Raw genomic sequence first — 17,315 nt, forward strand, 5'->3', positions numbered from 1 at the left:
GGGTTTGCAGTATTAATTTATATTGTTGTACAGTACAGCACAAACTCCATTCCCTGTGCAAGAAGTGGGTGGTTTATCTGTATAGATTATTCCCAAAAAACCTTACAGCATTTGCAAACATCACACCCCACAGCTGTGAATATACTTGTTTCGATTCGTTTTGATTTGGTTTGGTTTGATTTGATTGATTCAGGGGTTTTCCCAAACAAAGCTGTGCCTGGTTAATAATTCAGGGGATCTGGGAATCAGCTTTTACAAAGATCACTAAACCTAAAAAGAGGGTACTACACAGTATCATATAATGCCCAACTCTTCTTCATCTCTTTTTTCTCTCTCCTGGAAGGTTTAACCACTGGTTTGATGGCATGGCCCTGCTGCACCAGTTCCAGCTGGCCCATGGCACGGTGACCTACAGGAGCAGGTTCCTGCAGAGCAGCTCCTACCTGAGGAACAGCCAGCACAGCCGCATTGTGGCCTCGGAGTTTGGCACCTTGGCCATGCCAGACCCGTGCAAGAGCCTCTTTGGGCGCTTCCTGGCCCGCTTCGAGCCGCCGCGTAAGAGAGCTTCTGTAAAACTCGAGGGGCTTCTGAGATTTCCTTGGAGGAACTTGTGGTTAGGTGGAAAGGGAGGGGTGAGGAAGTCTGACAGACTTTCTGTGAGTCTATGTTTTTCTTAGAATATGGCCCAAATGCTGAAATTATGCAAATTGGTGTCAGCCTCAGCGGGGGGAGGCAGAGTTTAATGTTTTGATGCCACTTGAGCTCACTCAATCCTGGATCTTTCTGCAAATTTCCCAAAGAAAGCTCTCCCCGAGAGAATATCCTGTGCAGTGCTGACCCTGATGTTCTACCTGAGACACAGCTTTGCCCTTAAAACACCTTGCCTTGCTAAGCTTGTAGGGTAAGTGGGCTAATCCCTCCCTTCCTGGGCTAAGGGGCAGGAGATTATTGAGTAGGGTGAGGGATGGTGCTGCACAGCAATGGAAGTTCCAGTACCTTTAGGATTCTGTGTACGTCAGGGAAGAAAGAGGCTTAAATGCAAGCAAAGCGTTCCCCACTAAAACCAGCGCAGGGCTGAAGTTTGCAGTTTGTTGCTGATGCTGTGACCATCTTCCTTTTCTCCTCTCCCCTCCTGCCACATCATCTGTCCTTTCCCGAGGTGCTCACACCTTCACTCGTGGTGACAGCCCCCAAATCCCCACCCCAGCTCCCTCAAGGCGTTCCAGACCTCTCCACATCCCTCACCTGCCTTTGCCCAGCTCCCACAGTGATTTCCATCCCTGTCCTCGTCCTTTTAACTCAGCTCCACCTGCACAGTTTCCCTTTGTAGATGAGCAAAATATTTCCAGTCAATCTCACAGGAATTAATGTCACTGCAAATAGGTTTATTTGTTTAAATATGTCTAACTTGCCATAATCCAACATGAGCTGCACAGAGCTGTGCACAATGCCAAGATTTCTGTTTCAGAGCCCAGTGACAACTGCAATGTGAACTATGTGCTGTACAGAGGGGATTATTATGTCAGCAGCGAGAACATCTGCATGCACAAGGTGGACCCAGAGACACTGGAAACAAAGGAGAAGGTGTGGACAGGTGGGATTAGGGAGCTGGGGTACGGTGGTACAGAACCACACCTTGCTGGCTCAAGGGGAATTCCACCTCCAGAGGAATTTGCCTGTGCCTGCAGCGTCTCCCAGCTGAGTCCCTGGGCAGCTCTCGGGGTGGAGGTGCAGTCACTGCCTGGCTGGGCACAGCTATCAGTTCTCCTCTGCTCTCCCTGCTTGCCTGGGCTTGCCTGCACCTCTTAGCAGAACAGGAAACAGCTTTTTTCTGTGTACAAGAAAAAGCGAACATTGCTGATCTCACATCTGCCTTTTCCCTGGTGCTTTGCTTTCATATCAATTCTCTGGATCTGCTTTTTACGCCTCAAGCTTTGCACACTCCAAAGCTGCCCTTGATCAAACCCTGTTGTAAAGGGGTGGTTCAGCTGCCACTTGATTTTCTCCCCCTGCTAGGAAATGACCAAAACATCAGAGAAGTTTTTCCCTGTGCCAGAAGTGACAGAAGGTGACCTGTGACAGGACAGCACAAGCTATGTAGGGCTGGCCTGAGTCATGCCAGCTTTGTTTCTGCTTGGATGGGAAATATTTCCTTATGGATGTGTTCCTCTCATTCTTTAATGCATATCTTGCACCTTTGCAAACGAAATCTTCAAAATATCTCCTTATGGATGTGTTCCTCTCATGTTTAATGCATATCTTGCACCTTTGCAAATGAAATCCCCCCTGCCTGCACCCTTAGAGGGGATTTGAACTGGACAGCTGTGGGAAGGGCTGAGTGAGGATTCTGCCCTTCCTAAGTCTGTATTTACTGCTGGGTCTGTTTGACACCAAAAAATGCCAGCTCAGAGCATCCCTCAGGTCATGAGGGAGCCACTCCAGGAATTCCTATCTGCAGGATCAGTAGTGAGTCATGAATAAGCTGTGTGTAAAGCACAGCCACCGAGCTGGAGCTGTCCTGGGTGGTTTGCCAGCTGATCTGTTTGTAAATCAGACTGCAGTCATGAAAAGACACGTGGGGATTTTCAGGTTCAGCTCTGCTGAGCCATCTTATCATAAAATGAAAATAGTTCCCCTCAAGCGTTTTTTTTTTTAGATGCAGACTGTTATTTTCTTGGGTAAGTGAAGAAATGGAAGGGATGATCTCACATTTAAGCTCTCCAGTTTGAGATGCCTTAACAGGACCTGGTTTTCTGAGCATGCAGTGACAAAACTCTTGGTGATTGTTCTGGGGCAGTGACCATCCCTTCACACACCTGCCTGTGCTTGTTATGGGCATCATTCCCACCGTGCCAGCACTTGTACCATAAGGAACATCTGTGTCTTCCAAGGAATGTCTACTGCTATTAGTCCTGCTTTCCTGATAGAGAAATATCCTTATTTTCAAGGATTTGCAGGCAGAAAGAAGGCTGGAGTCCAGATCCCACATTATTAATAATGAATAAAATCTGCTCTTCTTCCTCAGACTTCCACAAAAGAGACCCTTGGGGAAGTTCTGCACTGACTGAAAATCTCTGGCATTTGCAGGTGGACTGGAGCAAGTTTATAGCAGTGAATGGGGCCACAGCTCATCCCCACTACGAGTCTGATGGGACAACCTACAACATGGGCAACTCCTATGGGAAGCACGGTGAGGAGGCCTTGGCCAGGCTGGTTTTTTTTGGGCAGGGGGTACAGGATCCCTCCTGGTGCTGCTTCGAGGAGCAGCTGTTGAAGGAGCACCCAAAGCGACCTGGAAATTGCTGTTTCTCAGCCAACATGTCAGTGCCAGTCTGCCCCATAAAACTGGCTCCTCTCAGGATTTAGTTTCAGATGCTTCTGACTTTGGCCTGTGAGTGTCCAGCAAATTCTCCTCTTCCTCTCCCAAGCTTTGCTGGAAAACAGGAGAATGACTTTTTTAAAGTCCCCTCCACTGCTGAAGCCTCATCTGAGGAAATTTAGCAATTCATATTTTTCACTTAGAATAAATTGGCTTTTGGTGAGCACCATAAGGGTTTTTGCAGGCGGGAAGACAGAATTTATTCTGGTCACCTGGCTATCTTCCAGCAAAGCTGAGTTTTATGGGATATTTTTCTTCTTCTCAGAACTCTGAGCATCTTGATAGGACCCTGTTCCATCCACATGGCTGCTCAGAGCAATCAGTCCCTGTCAGCTGTGTGAAATCCTTCTTTTCTAGAGGCCTCTGAAAGCAGCCACTGCCCTTTATTGAGATCCCTTAGGCCAGCTCCACATTTTCCCAATTTTGACCATTTTTCATTCTTGCTGCTTTCATTTCCCTTTGGCCTCAGCAAAGCCCAGCTCTGTGCCACGTGCTTTTTCCAGCTGGACATACCAAGCTTTAGATCATTATTATTCAGCCATCCTTTCCTGCTCATATGCCAGGTTTATTAAATGAGCATTACTAAGGCTCAGAGTTCTCATTTCCTGTGAGCTTGGTTTTCATCCTGCCCCTGTTATTACAGGAGAGTGCTTCAGGCAGAGCTGGCATTCTCCTAGGCTAAGATCCCTCTATTTCCTTTCAAGCATCCTCTTTTTGTTTTTCTTTTGGTAGATAAATCCTCTGTAGAATGTTTACTGCCTGTGGGGAGACATTTAGGAGAGGTTGTTCCAAGTATTCCTGGAGAACAGGAAGGAGCAGAGCCTGAGTTTGGTTTGAACACCTTCTCCCCTTTCCAGGATCCAGCTACAACATCATCAGGGTCCCCCCACAGGAGCCAGGCCACGGGGACACCTTGGAGGGAGCCAAAGTTCTGTGCTCCATCCCTCCCAGGGACAGGGCAAAGCCATCCTACTACCACAGCTTTGGTAAGAGTCCACCCCAAACTCAGGGAATTTGGGAAAATGCGATGCAGAAAGGGCTGACCAGCTCTCTCTGCCCTTGAGATGTTTTCCTGGCTCATATTTGGGTGATGTTCCTCCCTTCTCTCCTCAGGGATGACTGAAAACTACATCGTTTTCATCGAGCAGCCGCTCAGGCTGAACCTGTTGAAGATCATCACCTCCAAGCTCCGTGGGACAGCCATCTATGATGGGATCAGCTGGGAGCCTCAGCACAACACCTACTTCCACGTGGTGAACAAGCACACTGGGGAGGTGAGGGGGTCTTTGGCCCCTGCAATGGCTGATCTGGAACTTTTAAGTTCCAAATTTCCAATTTTTTTTTTTTTTCCAACTTCCATTCCCAAAAGTGTTACGTAGCAGCCACGCGGAGTTTAAGAACCAACCCAGAAGTTACTGCAATAAATACTTTAAGGTTTATTGTAGTGTAGATTTACACCACAATGTTTATTTGTAGATTTGTTAAAAATGGGGTTTCTTCATGCATTTTCCTCTTTATTCATTCATTTCTTTGCCAGCCCTAAAAGGACAGGCAGAAAGAAGCAGTTTGGAGGGACAGGGACTGAAATGCAGGTCCCAGGTACTACAGGGTACAAAAAGGTCAGAACCTGGGAAAGATGCACAGCAAGGGGCTGCTTGGCATTTTGGGTTTTCTTCTTCCAGTTTTGCTCCTTAGGGGCTTAGAGCAGCCCTTTTGTGGTGACACAAGGACAGAAGGCAAACCCCAAGGAATGAGAGGGGTTGCAATGGGGGGCAGAGTGCAGTATTTGCAGGGATCCTCAGTGAGGGGAGAGAATGATGCATCTGACTCCATCTTATCAGAAGGCTAATTAATTACTTCATTACACTATTATTCTACACTATATTTGACTATATTACATTACCTCTAAACTGAATCTGCCAAGCACTCAACTGCACTGAATTTCATGACTGTCAGCCCACAGTCCTGACACACACACACACACACCTGGCCCTGACAGGCCAAGGAAACAAAACCCCATCACTGTGGGTAAACAATCTCCATCTTGCATTCTCCTCTGGCACAAACACAGGCACAGCAAATGATAAGAATTGTTTTTCCTTTCTCTGAGGTTCCGAGAACGTGAAACCCAGGAATATTCTTGGGAAGAACTGTGCCTTGCTTTCCTCTGTGAAGGTGAATTTCTCTGTGAATGATGAGGAGGACTGCATTGCTATCAGAAGGCTAATTAATTACTTCATTACTACTACTACTAATTAGTAATTAATTACTACATTATGCTATATTATTCCATACTATATTACGCTATGTTACATTCCATCTAAACTGAATCTGCCAAGCACCCAGCTCTGCACACAATCTCGTGACTGTCCCGACTCAGACACACACACCCGGCCCTGATAGTCCAAGGAAACAAAACACCACGACTTTGGGTAAATAATCTCCATATTGCATTCTACTTTGGCACAAACACGGGCACCCCAAATGAGATAAGAGTTGTTTTGGTCATTCTCTGAGGTTCAGAGGATGTGAAACCCAGAAATATTCTTGGGAAGAACTGTGCCCTGCATTTCTCTGCGAAGTGTGGGGCTACAGGAGAGAGGAGAAGGAGGGGGCGAGGCAGGAGCTGTGCAGAGGAGCTGCAGCTGTGCCCTGCTCCCTGCAGGTTCTGCCAGGCTCGTGGTGCTCCCAGCCCTTCGTCGCCTTCCACCAGATCAACGCCTTCGAGGAGCGGGGCTGCGTGGTGCTGGACCTGTGCTGCCAGGACGAGGGCACCAGCCTGGCCCTCTACACGCTGCAGAACCTCAGGAGGAGTGGGCAAGGGCTGGACCAGGTGAGATCCCTGCCTCTGCTCCCCCAGCGTCTGCTGCAGGAGTTGATTTTCTGCAGCAAAGCTCAGGTTGGGAGAATGGGAGCACCGTGGGGACAGCACAAGCACAACCCATGAAAAATGGAATGATCATCTCTTGATGCTTTCTCTCCTTTTTAAATCTCTCTCCATGGAGTATGCCCATGAAATTCTTCAAGCCCTGTGTGTGACACAGAGCTCCATAGCCTGGCAGAATTTATTTCTGTTTTAAAACCTTGGTTTTAATGACATTCATTTTCCCTGTCCTTGTGTAATGCAATTTTCCCCCAGAAATGATGCAAAATAAGTTGTAGCATAACTTCGAAATGGAAAAAGAAAAAGGAACCCTGTTCTTTAAGACATTACTTCATAAAAGGAGCAGTTTTTATGAAAATCACAGAAACACAAATACCACAGAAACCCCTGCCCTGTTCCCCACAGACACCTCACAAAAGCACATTCAAATAAATCATTTATTGTGGACACTGTGGGCTCTGTGAAAAGCCCCGTGTCAGGCTGTGTGAGGGGCATTATTTTGCATAGGTCACACATGGGAAAAGTGGGGCTGCTTTCAGTTTCTCACCCTGCAGATGTGTTTGTTGGAAACCCAGCGTGCTGGGGGGGCTGCTGCATGTCCAGACAGGGCTGAACTTCCCCTGTCTGTCCTGAGCTGTCTAGAACCAGCTCAGCTCCGACCTGAAAGGAGCACAGCTGTGTCCCATCGGGTTCTGCTTTCTCTTGGCATTTATTCTGGGGCTTTTTCAAGCATTTTTTGAGCATAGTCAAGTACAGTGGATTGTTAATCCCAGTTTTTTGTTTGTCCTTCTCTGAGCACAACCCAGGTGGAGTTTGATGTGGCTGAAGGTGTCCTGGTGCCAGCACGGGGCCTGTGTTTCCAGCAGGCACATTCTTCAAGTGACAAGTGGCATCACCAGCACACTTCAGCCACTCACACACAGGGGAATCATTTCACAACAGAAGCTCAAACTTCACTGCATCAAAAGCCTCAGGAGTGTCTGGGCATGGCTTGTCTCCTTTCCCCAAATCTGCTGGCTCACTAACCCTGGCAGAGTATTCTGTCTGGCAGAGTTCCTCAGCCAGATTATATGAACCAGAAAAGGTTTGAAAACAAGGTTAACGTGTAATTAATGAGAAGTTTCACAAGTGAGCTTGTGAGTTGTGGATTGAAGTAACCACAACACACCAAAACAGGGTCCTTATCTATTTTACTTAAATGGGAATATGATGGGTTGTGAACTTGGCTCGAGCAGAGCTTTAGTGGCAGTGGTGGAATTATCCTCTCAATTTGCTGAGTGTCTGCCACACTGGGGGCTGCACTTTGCTCCCCAGGTAAATCCACCATCATTCCCCTGGACTTCCAACCATGAATCCATGGCTACCTGAGCATGGAGGAGGGAATCCTGCAGGGGAACTTCAGGCACTGAAGGCACAGTGCTCTCCTGCTTCTCCTCAGAGTGATGTGAAGCAACACAAGCCTGTTCTAACTGAATAAAACACATGCAGTGTCTGTCCCATTGCTGGATTTGGTGATAATGGTTTTTTATTGGGCTGATTTGCATACCCAGCTCAGCATTAATTACTGTGAGAGCAGTGCTGACCCTTTTAATTCATGTGGTTTTAGTTTCTGCCGTAAATTACTGGAACATGCAGGAACTTCTTCTTTCCATTATGTGCTTTACCTTACCAGAACTTGGTCAAACACATAAGGAAAAGAAGAAGAAGAATTCAGGGGTGTCTAAAACTTCAGAATTGTTCCCTAAAAGTGCATTTAAGCTGAAATGTCTGTCCTCTCTCCATCACCATCACTCTCTGTCTCTCTAACAGGTTTATGCCTCCGTCCCCAGAGCTTTCCCTCGCCGCTTCGTTCTCCCTCTGGACGTGGGTCCAGACACACCCATGGGGAAAAACCTGAACCCACTGCCTTACACCCAGGCAAAGGCTGTGAAGGGTGCAGATGGCAAGGTGTGTACCAAACCATAAATGCATTTATGCAGCAGCTCCCGTTCCTCAGAGCTTTCAGCACCTTTGGTTGTGCGGTGGTTGGTGGGACCAGCCAGCTCTCCTGCCCTGTCCAAGCTGAACCAACCCTGCACATTTCCTGGAGAAATTACTCTGCAATTTTCTTTTTCTCCCAGGTCTGGTGCACACACGAAAATCTCCACCCTGAGGGCTTTGAGAAAGTCGGGGGCCTGGAGTTCCCCCAGATCAATTACGCGGCGCACAACGGCCGCAGGTACCGCTACTTCTACGGCTGCGGCTTCGGGCACCTGCTCGGGGACTCCTTGATCAAGGTCGATGTGGAGACCAAGAATTTCAAGGTGAGGTGAAGTCAGCTCGTCGAGTCCTTCCCCTGAACTGGATTTGAAGGTGTGACGTTTACTGGGGGTTTTTTAGGGCTTTGCACAGATGGCTCTGGGATGAGATTCCCAGTTTCATCCCTCACCTGGCACCTTATGAACGTGGCACAGTCACCAAACAAGAGAGGATGGCACCAGCACACTCCTGGAATGAAAAAAAAAGTTCATAAAAAAAGTTGAACTCTTAAGTTTCTTGGAGCCCAGAGTATTTCCAGGTGCCTTTGTGGGGAGCACTTGTAACTCTGCTCACTGTATCAGACAAGTATTAATGCAATGAAGCTCATCCATACGTCCCTGAAGCTCATCCATATGTTCTGTGCTTGCTAGATTTGGCAGGAGGAGGGATGCTACCCATCAGAGCCCGTGTTTGTGCCAGTGCCCAATGCCACGGCAGAGGACAGCGGAGTCATCTTGTCTGTGGTGGTCTCCCCTGCTGAGGTAACTTGCTGGCTGTAGTTTGTCAAAGTCACACAGCATTAATTCACTTTTTAAACCTCAAAGCCGAGCTGGAGGCTCCCTGGCAGGTAGTTCTGGCTCTCCAGAGTGCCTGGCCAAGCACAGGCAGCGCAGGCAGGAGTTTTGCCCAGGATGTTGGTGTGTCCCCAGTGGAAGCTGTGAGGCTCAGAGCTCCTGCCCTGCAGGTTTGGTCTCCGTGGTTTGCTCTGTGCCTTTGTGTGCAAACAGTGCGAGAAGTTCAGCCTGGCCACTCACTCTGCCTTTCTGCTCCTCCTGCAGAACCAAAGTGCTTTCCTGCTCGTCCTGGATGCAGAGACCTTCCGGGAGCTGGGGCGAGCAGAAGTCGGGGTGCCAATGCCTTACGGGTTCCACGGCATCTTCAGTGCCCACTGAGGGACTCCTGGGCACCTCCTGGGACTCAGGGCTGAGCCAGCCCCACAAGGAACCTCTGCTGCCTTCACCTCCCACCTTTCCATCACGTCTGGGATGAAGGAGCTGCTTTTTCTCCACCACAACCTCCTGTATTCCTAACAGAACACAGCCAAGGAAGGCAGGAGCCCTTTGCTCCCACAGCCCACTGCTTTATCTGCATTTCTTTTACTATCTTGCTAGACCAGCTATAGGAGCAGTTCACTAAGGATGCCAGGGTGAGGCTTGCAAGGCAGAAAATGGAAACTGAGGTGATAAACCCCTTCCTTTGGTGCCCTGAGGGGAAGAGAACATCAACGCTCGGGGCTGTGACTTTGGCTGGAATGTGTAGAGCAGAAGAGAGGAGTAAAGCCCAGCAGGTGACAGGTGGGGCCAGTGAAGGGGAGTAAACGCCCCCCCTGCATCCAGGTTGCCTTCAGTGGGCTCCAGGGGGTAGATGCAGACACTCACAGAAGCTGTGCTTGTGCTTTATTCTGTACCATAGCAGTGCCCTGAAATAAAACCTTGGGAAGTTTTTCCTTTCTCTGCCTGACCTCAGAGTCTTGTAGATGTGGGGACACATCTCCAGGGCAGGACACAGTGGCTGACAGTGCCTGCCTTCCTCCCAGTTCCACCAGCAGGAAACACCAGTAGGAAACACAGAGAGCCCCACCGAGGCCTTGGTGTCCCTCTGGGGTTGAGCAGAACAGAACAAACTCCAGCCCCCTGTGTCATCCAGGCTTCTCCAGATCCTGGACTCTGGGTGGGTCAGCAGTGAGGACTTCTGGTTGTACTTTTTCATTTTGAAGAATTATTTGAATAATTTCCTTGAGTAATAAAGGAGCCCTTTCGCCCTTGGGGCTTTTCCTCCTCTGAGCTTCCTTCACCTTCCTTACAGGTCTGGGGAAAAGAAAAAGGATTTTGCCTCAGGGCTGCTGCTCTGGGAGAGGCAGAGGAGGCTCAGCTGGAGCTGGTGGAAGCCGCTAGATGGCAAACAGCTCCCGTTCAGCAGCCTCTGGTCACTGTCACACCCTGCCCTCCTCCTGGAGCCTGTCCCCGCGGGGGCAGCCCCGGCACGGGCAGCACAATGGTGCCACGAGGAGTTTGATGGAGTTCAGCCACCACTGGTTCTCTTTTTTAATTTTTATTTTTTTTCCTCGTTGAGGTGGGAAACGGAAAGGGGTCAGAGGCTCAGGTGGCGCCTTGAGTGGATTAAAGTTGCCGTGTTTAAAGCTCCGCTTCCCCAGCACGCTGCCCCGCCTGGGCTGTGCACACAGGCTGCGCTCCCCGCCCCAGCAGCTCCGGTGGAGGATTGAAGAGGGTGGCACGGTCGGGACGGACGGAGATGAGAGATCTCTGCAGCCAGGGCGTGGAACTTGGGGTTTATTGCAAAGGGCCAAATGCAGGGCCCTGCTGGGAGCTGCCAGGCACAGCTGGAGCAGGACTGAGAGAAGAGAGGGGGAGAGAGGATGAGAGGGTGAGAGAGTAAAAGGGTAAGAGAGTAAAAGGCAAGAGCTAAGAGACAAGAGGTAAGAGAGCGAGGTTCCCATTACAACACCATAAATCTTCTTCTGTGTTGAATATTCTAATTCTCACTAACCAATCTAGTCCAAGATACAAATCCTATAGCATTTCCATACAGCCTATAAGAATCATTACATTACCATCCTGTGTTACATTTTAAACCCTAAAAACTCCTCTTTGGGCCCCTTCTGCCAAGCTGCAGGGTCTGCTCTGCCCCTTGGGGCTGTCTGCAAGCAGAGGGTGTTGTTCCATCAAAAGGGGATCACCTTCAGCAGCCACACCATTGTTTTCCAGTTGTTCAGTAACCGAGGGATCTCAAAGCTTGCTTTCATTTCAATCTCGCTTATAGTTTCTATATTCTCCAAATCTTTTGCCAGGCAATCACATTGATAAGGCTTTCCTGTTTGATCTCCCCCAACACCTGCGGATCCTCTCACACAGACCCTGCCCCGCGGCTCGGGGTTCACTCCGGTACCGCCGGCAGTTCCCAGGAACTGAGGGAATGCACATTCAAACCCTTGCAGCGCTGAGAAATCCAGTTACTCCCTTTCTGAAAATCACCACACTCTAAGGGTTCCTCTGCTTGAACTCCATGAATGTTATTGACGGGGTGTGCTCCTTCAGGGATGTCCATAACCAGCCCGGGGTCCAACGCTGACACTGGGGGGGACAAGGAGCTTCCTGGGGCTGAACACGGGGGATTGGAGTATCCTGAGACTGAACACGGGGGATTGGAGCATCCTCGGGGCTGAACACCGGGGATTGGAGCATCCTCGGGGCTGAACACGGGGGATTGGAGCATTCCTGAGTGCGACACCAGCAGGGAGGGACCGGAGCACCCCGGGGCCGAACACGGGGAGGAACTGGAGCGTTCCCCGGTCTCGGAGGGCGGATCCCGCGGGCCGGAGCCGCCCCCGGGGCCGGGCTGGAGCCGCCCCGCTCCGGCCCCGCTGCGTCCCCGCGATGTCGCCGCGCTCCGCCCGCCTGGCGCGGCTGTCGCGCTCCGTCACCTTCAGCGCCTGCCACCGCCTGCACAGGTGAGCCCCGCACAGGGGAGCGGCCCCGCACAGGGGAGCGGCCCCGCACAGGGAGCCCCGCATAGGGAGCGGCCCTGCATAGGGAGCCCCGCACAGGGAGCCCCGCACAGGGAGCCCCGCATAGGGAGTGCCGCATAGGGAGCCCCGCACAGGGAGCAGCCCCGCATAGGGAGCCCCGCATAGGGAGCGGCCCTGCATAGGGAGCCCAGCACAGATGAGCCCTGCATAGGGGAGCGGCTCTACACAGGGGAGCGGCCCCGCACAGGGAGCAGCCCCGCACAGGTGAGCCCCGCACAGGGAGCCCCGCACGGCTGAGCCCCGCACAGGGGAGCCGCCCCGCACAGGGGAGCCCAGCACAGGGAGCCCCGCATAGGGAGCGCCGCATAGGGAGCCCCGCACAGGGAGCCCCGCATAGGGAGCCCCGCACAGGGAGCCCCGCACAGGGAGCCCCGCACGGCTGAGCCCCGCCGGGAGGAGGCTCCCGGCCCCGCTGCGTTTCCCGGTTGTGTCCCTCGCCCGGCCCCTTCCCGCAGCCAGCCCTCAGTGCCCGGCTGCAGTTCCGTGTTCTGACAGAGCCGGCAGCGCTTTCGCTTTGTAAACATCGCCCTGCGCCCCCCGATCTGCTGGTTTCCCCCCCAAAACTGATAAATTCCTTGACTGAAGCTTCCTCAGTTTTAGGCTCAGTCTCTTCTCCCAGGCTAGGAGCGGTAGGATGAGGGGAAACAGCCTCGAGCTGTGCCAGAGGAGGTTTAGGCTGGAGATCAGGGGGATTTCTCCATGGAAACGGTGGCCAGGCCTTGGAAGGGGCTGCCCGGGGAGTCCCCATCCCTGGAGGTGCCCGAGGAACTCCTGGATGTGGCACTCGGTGCTCTGGCTCTGGTTGGACCCCATGGTCTCACAGTTCTTTTCCAACCGCAGTGACCCTGGGGTTCTGTGATGTTCCCAAAATGTGCCTTGACCTGAAACACTCAGAGCAGGGCCCTGGATTGCTTCAGAGGGAAGATTCAGAGGGAAATCCTTTGTACTTTATGGAGAGGCTCCCTCAGCTTTGTTAATCAGTAACAAACCCAAATGTGCAGCTTGCTCCAGGCCTAAGTGATTTCGGGCCCAGATGTTGAACATTTTGGTGTCAGGCAGATGCTGTGAAACAGACACAAAACCACAGCAAGGAAAGATTCAGTGCTGTCAACAGCATCTTTTCATGGACCAGACACTCTGCCTGTGTTTGTGCCTCCTGGGCTGGTTAAATGTGGGAGAGGGAAGGGATGGAGAGCTGGAAAGCAGAGTGGAGTGAATCCATGGAGATGTGGAACAGATCCATGCCCGCCTTTCCCACAGCAAATCCCTGAGTGATGAGGAGAACCTGAAGCTGTTTGGGAAGTGCAACAATCCAAACGGCCACGGACACAACTACAAAGGTAGGAAGGGAGCTGATTTCCATCCTGGCTCTGGAGTGGTGCTCTCAGGGTGGGGAGCGCTGGGCTGCTCATTCTCAGCAGCCTGATGCAGCTTTTAGTGGCTGGGTTTGTGTTTTTATTCAGAATTAGGAGGGAATTTCAGCAGCGGGGCGTTGAACCATAGCGTGGGTTTGCCATTTTTCAGCTGAATAGATAATAAATATTTATTTTCAAATGCCACTTTTTGAATCAAGTCTGCTTGTTTACACTCTGCAGAGTCATTGTGATTGGAATGGAGATTTTTCTAAGCAAAAGCCATGCAAATTAAACAGCCTGTAAACATTATTTGAATGGGTTTTTTCACAAGTTCTCCCATTTGTACACCCCGAGCACACAGAATTAGATCTCTCCCGTTCCTGGAGTGGCTCCCTGTGTTGCTGGCACCCTGAAACCTCTGCTGAGGAGCTGCTTTACCAGGGGAGACAGGCTTATCTCCAGCCTGCCTGTGGCACCAGCCCTTGGGGAGGGATTTTTGTGCCTCTGAGTCACTGTTCTCGTGGAGCATCCCCTCGCAGTCCCACTCCCGAGTGCAGCCTGTGGGTGAGCGGGGTTGTGTGTCCCAGCAGCAGCAGCAGATTTGGTTTGGGGTTCATGGGCATCACAGTGACCTGATCTTTTCTCTTTTTCAGTTGTGGTCACCGTGCGTGGAGAGGTGAGTGCTGCCAGCGCCTTTTTCTGTCCCTCAGTGTGGCAGAATCCCCACAGTTCTGGCCCCCAAGCCTGGATTTCCCAGAGTATTTCAGAAACTCTGTGCACATCACTAGAGCAGGTTTTCTGTGGCCAGTCCTGTTCACAGCAAGGATTTGCAGTTTAATGCTGTTTTCATGCTTGAAGGCTCTTCCAGAGCGTTGTTTCTGCCTGGTGTCAGCTTTTAGGAAAGAGTGGAACCTCTGGAATTGTTTCCAGGCTGTATCAAGGCCTTGGAAACATCACAGGAGTGGAGCTGGAGCCCTCTGACAGTGGGAAGATAATTTCCTTGTGGCTCAGATGAGCTGAGCACAGATATTCCTGTCTGGTTTGTGTTGCCACCAATGTCCCTTGTGCTTCCCTGCAGATTGACCCAGTCTCGGGGATGGTGATGAACCTGACAGACCTGAAGGAATACATGCAGGTAAAAATAGCCCAGTTTTCCTTCTAATCCCCTGGGAGAGATGATCAGAGCTTGTCTGGTCCGTGGTGAGCTGCTGATGGCAGGACATCAAAAGGAAATTAGGCAATAATTGAAGAATAAATGGCTTAGCTCTGTTCTGTGAGGCAGAGCCATGTCTCCAGCTGGGAATCTCACAGCCGGATCTGGGGCTCTTTCCCTTTTTTCCCATCCTGGCTGTGTGGGGTGACCTGAGCCTCAGGCCAGGCAGGGACAGGGACAGGGCTGTCACTGTCCTCTCTCTGCAGGCAGCGATCATGGAGCCCCTTGACCACAAAAACCTGGACAAGGACGTGCCCTACTTCTCTGAGGTGGTGAGGTGGGTCTGGGGGGCTCCTGGAGGGGCTGATCCTCCCTGGAAGCAGCAGCAGCAGCAGCAGCAGCAGCAGCAGCAGCAGTCTGTCCCTGTGTGCTGACCACACTGTGTCCAGCCCTGCTGCCCCTCCTCACATCAGCCTGGACAGGCAGGACCTGCCCATCCCACCCATCCCATCCAATCCCATCCCATCCCATCCCACCCCATCCCATCCCATCCCACCCCATCCCATCCCACCCCATCCCATCCCATCCCATCCCATCCCATCCCATCCCATCCCATCCCATCCCATCCCATCCCATCCATCCCATCCCATCCCACCCCATCCCATCCCATCCCATCCCATCCCACCCCATCCCATCCCACCCCATCCCATCCCATCCCATCCCATCCCATCCCACCCCATCCCATCCCATCCCATCCCATCCCATCCCATCCCATCCCATCCCATCCCATCCCATCCTATCCCACCCATCCCATCCCATCCCATCCCATCCCATCCCATCCCATCCCACCCCAGCCCATCCTACCCCATGTGCTGGCAGTGCCACCATCCCCACGCAGCTCAGGTGTCCCCAGCTGCCCCTCAGCATCCCCCCAGCCCACCCTGGCTGCAGATTTTGGTGTCAGTTCTGCCATTCCAGCCCTGTCCCTGCTGCTGTTCCCCCTCAGCACCACGGAGAACGTGGCTGTGTTCATCTGGGACAGCCTCCAGAAGCTCCTGCCCCAGGGCATCCTTTACAAGGTGGAAGTGCACGAGACAGAGCAGAACGTGGTGGTTTACAAGGGAGAAGAAACAATTGTCAAGTGAGATCAGCCTGAGCTCAGCTGCTCAGGAGAAATCTCCATAATCAGCTCCGTGGATCCCTGCTCAGCATTTCCTGCAGCCAGCCCTGGGTTCTGTGCTACAGCAGGACAAGGGCAGATGTTTCACAAGGACCCTCCCAGCAGTTTGCCCATCTGGCTCCTCAGAATGGGTCGGTTTCTCTGCTTTTCCTCAAGACCTTCCTGTTTTGCCAGCTGATGTGAAATTTAGAGTTGTGCCGTGGTAAATAAAGCAGCTTTGGGGAGAGGAGGTGGCCTGGCAAAATCACAAAAGTCTTTGATTTCTCTCTGATTAAAAATTGAATTAATTTATTTGATAATGTGAGCTTTGGTGTTGCTTTGCTCTTTGATCAAGCAGAGAAGCATTTTTGAAGGTGAGAACAACATTATCTTTTCTTTTTTTTTTTTGCTTCTTATCAGTTTACTTCCTGTGCTGCAGGCACATTTCTTCCTGTGGCCAACAGATCTTTCTGGGTGTGTGTAACTTCTGTAGTGGGCAGTAAAAAAAGCATTTCTGATCCAAACTGGAGAGCCAAAGGGAGCAGGGTGAGAATGGGAAACTGAGGGAACTGCAGTGGGAATGTCACAGCCCCAGTGGTGGCAGAGCCCTGGGGAGGGAGTGCAAGAATAAACCCTTAAATCAACCTTTAAATCCAGCCTTAAATCAACCCCAAAACTCAGCGGGGGCTGTTGCAGCAGGATGAGGCTGTGAGAGGAGTTTGAATGGACACTACCCCAATTATCCTGGATATTCTGGAGCTGGGGCCACGCTGGGAAAGCTGAGGAAGGGCAGTGAGGGGATGGATATTGCACAGTTCCTGTGGTTAAAGGCCGTCCAGTCCCCGTGCCTGTCCAGAGGCAGCAGTGGCAGTGCTGTGTGTGATTCCCTCGGTCACATCAGCAATGTCCTGAGGAGTAATTAGGAGTGGCCATCAAGAATAACTTAATGCATATAATAAAAAAAAACAACCTGATAAGCAAGGCAGCAATTCCTCTGCTTTCCAAGGAAATGGGGTATTTGAGTAACGGGAACAAACATCCCCTTTGGGGAGGTTTAATGAAGCTTGCCTAATTGTTCACCTTGGCTGCACTCTGCTGCAGGTTCAGGTAAAGTGGGGTTTGCACTGCCAAAAAAAACCTGGGATGGTTTAAAACTTTAAATTCGCAGGAGTCTGGGCTGCTCTGGAGTGTAAAATGGGAACTGCTTTAGCTGGGGACAGCCCTGTGCTGTCCCCTGCCCTGCTTCAGCTTCACTCAACTTCCCTGGAGAGCTTCAGAAAGGGAATTGGGAGGGAAATGTGGGAAATTCCCTTTGGCAGAGCAGAACCTCTGCCCTGGCAGCTGCAGCTTTGGGGAGTTTTTTTTTTTCCTTTTTAAAGGTGGTGCTTTGGGGGATATTTGGCTGCAGGTTCCTTGCGGTGTGAGCCAGGCAGGGAGTGCTCAGTGCCCCGGGAGGAATAAACACTCAGCTGGCACATTTGCCCCTTTTCCCTGCTTTTTTTCCCTCCCCAGATGTGCAAGCAGCGGTTTTTATTCGGCG

General features: G+C 51.3%; 2 protein-coding genes across 2 annotated transcripts in view; both read left to right on the forward strand.

Moving 5' to 3' along the window:
* Nucleotides 1-10,329, forward strand: part of BCO2 (beta-carotene oxygenase 2) — a 15,754-nt gene extending 5,425 nt beyond the window's left edge. Inside the window, 10 exon segments of the mRNA XM_036404841.2 lie at nucleotides 344-555; nucleotides 1,469-1,584; nucleotides 3,088-3,190; nucleotides 4,237-4,365; nucleotides 4,493-4,653; nucleotides 6,045-6,212; nucleotides 8,073-8,210; nucleotides 8,384-8,566; nucleotides 8,933-9,043; nucleotides 9,341-10,329. Of these exon segments, the coding sequence (XP_036260734.1) occupies nucleotides 344-555; nucleotides 1,469-1,584; nucleotides 3,088-3,190; nucleotides 4,237-4,365; nucleotides 4,493-4,653; nucleotides 6,045-6,212; nucleotides 8,073-8,210; nucleotides 8,384-8,566; nucleotides 8,933-9,043; nucleotides 9,341-9,454 (1,435 nt within the window). The 3' untranslated portion in view covers nucleotides 9,455-10,329.
* Nucleotides 10,330-11,907: 1,578 nt separating this feature from the next.
* On the forward strand, nucleotides 11,908-16,100 carry PTS (6-pyruvoyltetrahydropterin synthase). Its single transcript, XM_036404851.2, has 6 exons — nucleotides 11,908-12,030; nucleotides 13,369-13,448; nucleotides 14,117-14,139; nucleotides 14,542-14,598; nucleotides 14,883-14,953; nucleotides 15,623-16,100. The coding sequence occupies exons 1-6, from the start codon at nucleotides 11,957-11,959 to the stop codon at nucleotides 15,759-15,761; spliced, it is 444 nt and encodes a 147-aa protein (XP_036260744.1). The 5' UTR covers nucleotides 11,908-11,956; the 3' UTR covers nucleotides 15,762-16,100.
* The last annotated feature ends 1,215 nt before the right edge of the window (nucleotides 16,101-17,315 follow it).

This window comes from Molothrus ater, chromosome 22 (assembly GCF_012460135.2).
Source record: "Molothrus ater isolate BHLD 08-10-18 breed brown headed cowbird chromosome 22, BPBGC_Mater_1.1, whole genome shotgun sequence".
Taxonomy (NCBI): Eukaryota; Metazoa; Chordata; class Aves; order Passeriformes; family Icteridae; genus Molothrus; species Molothrus ater.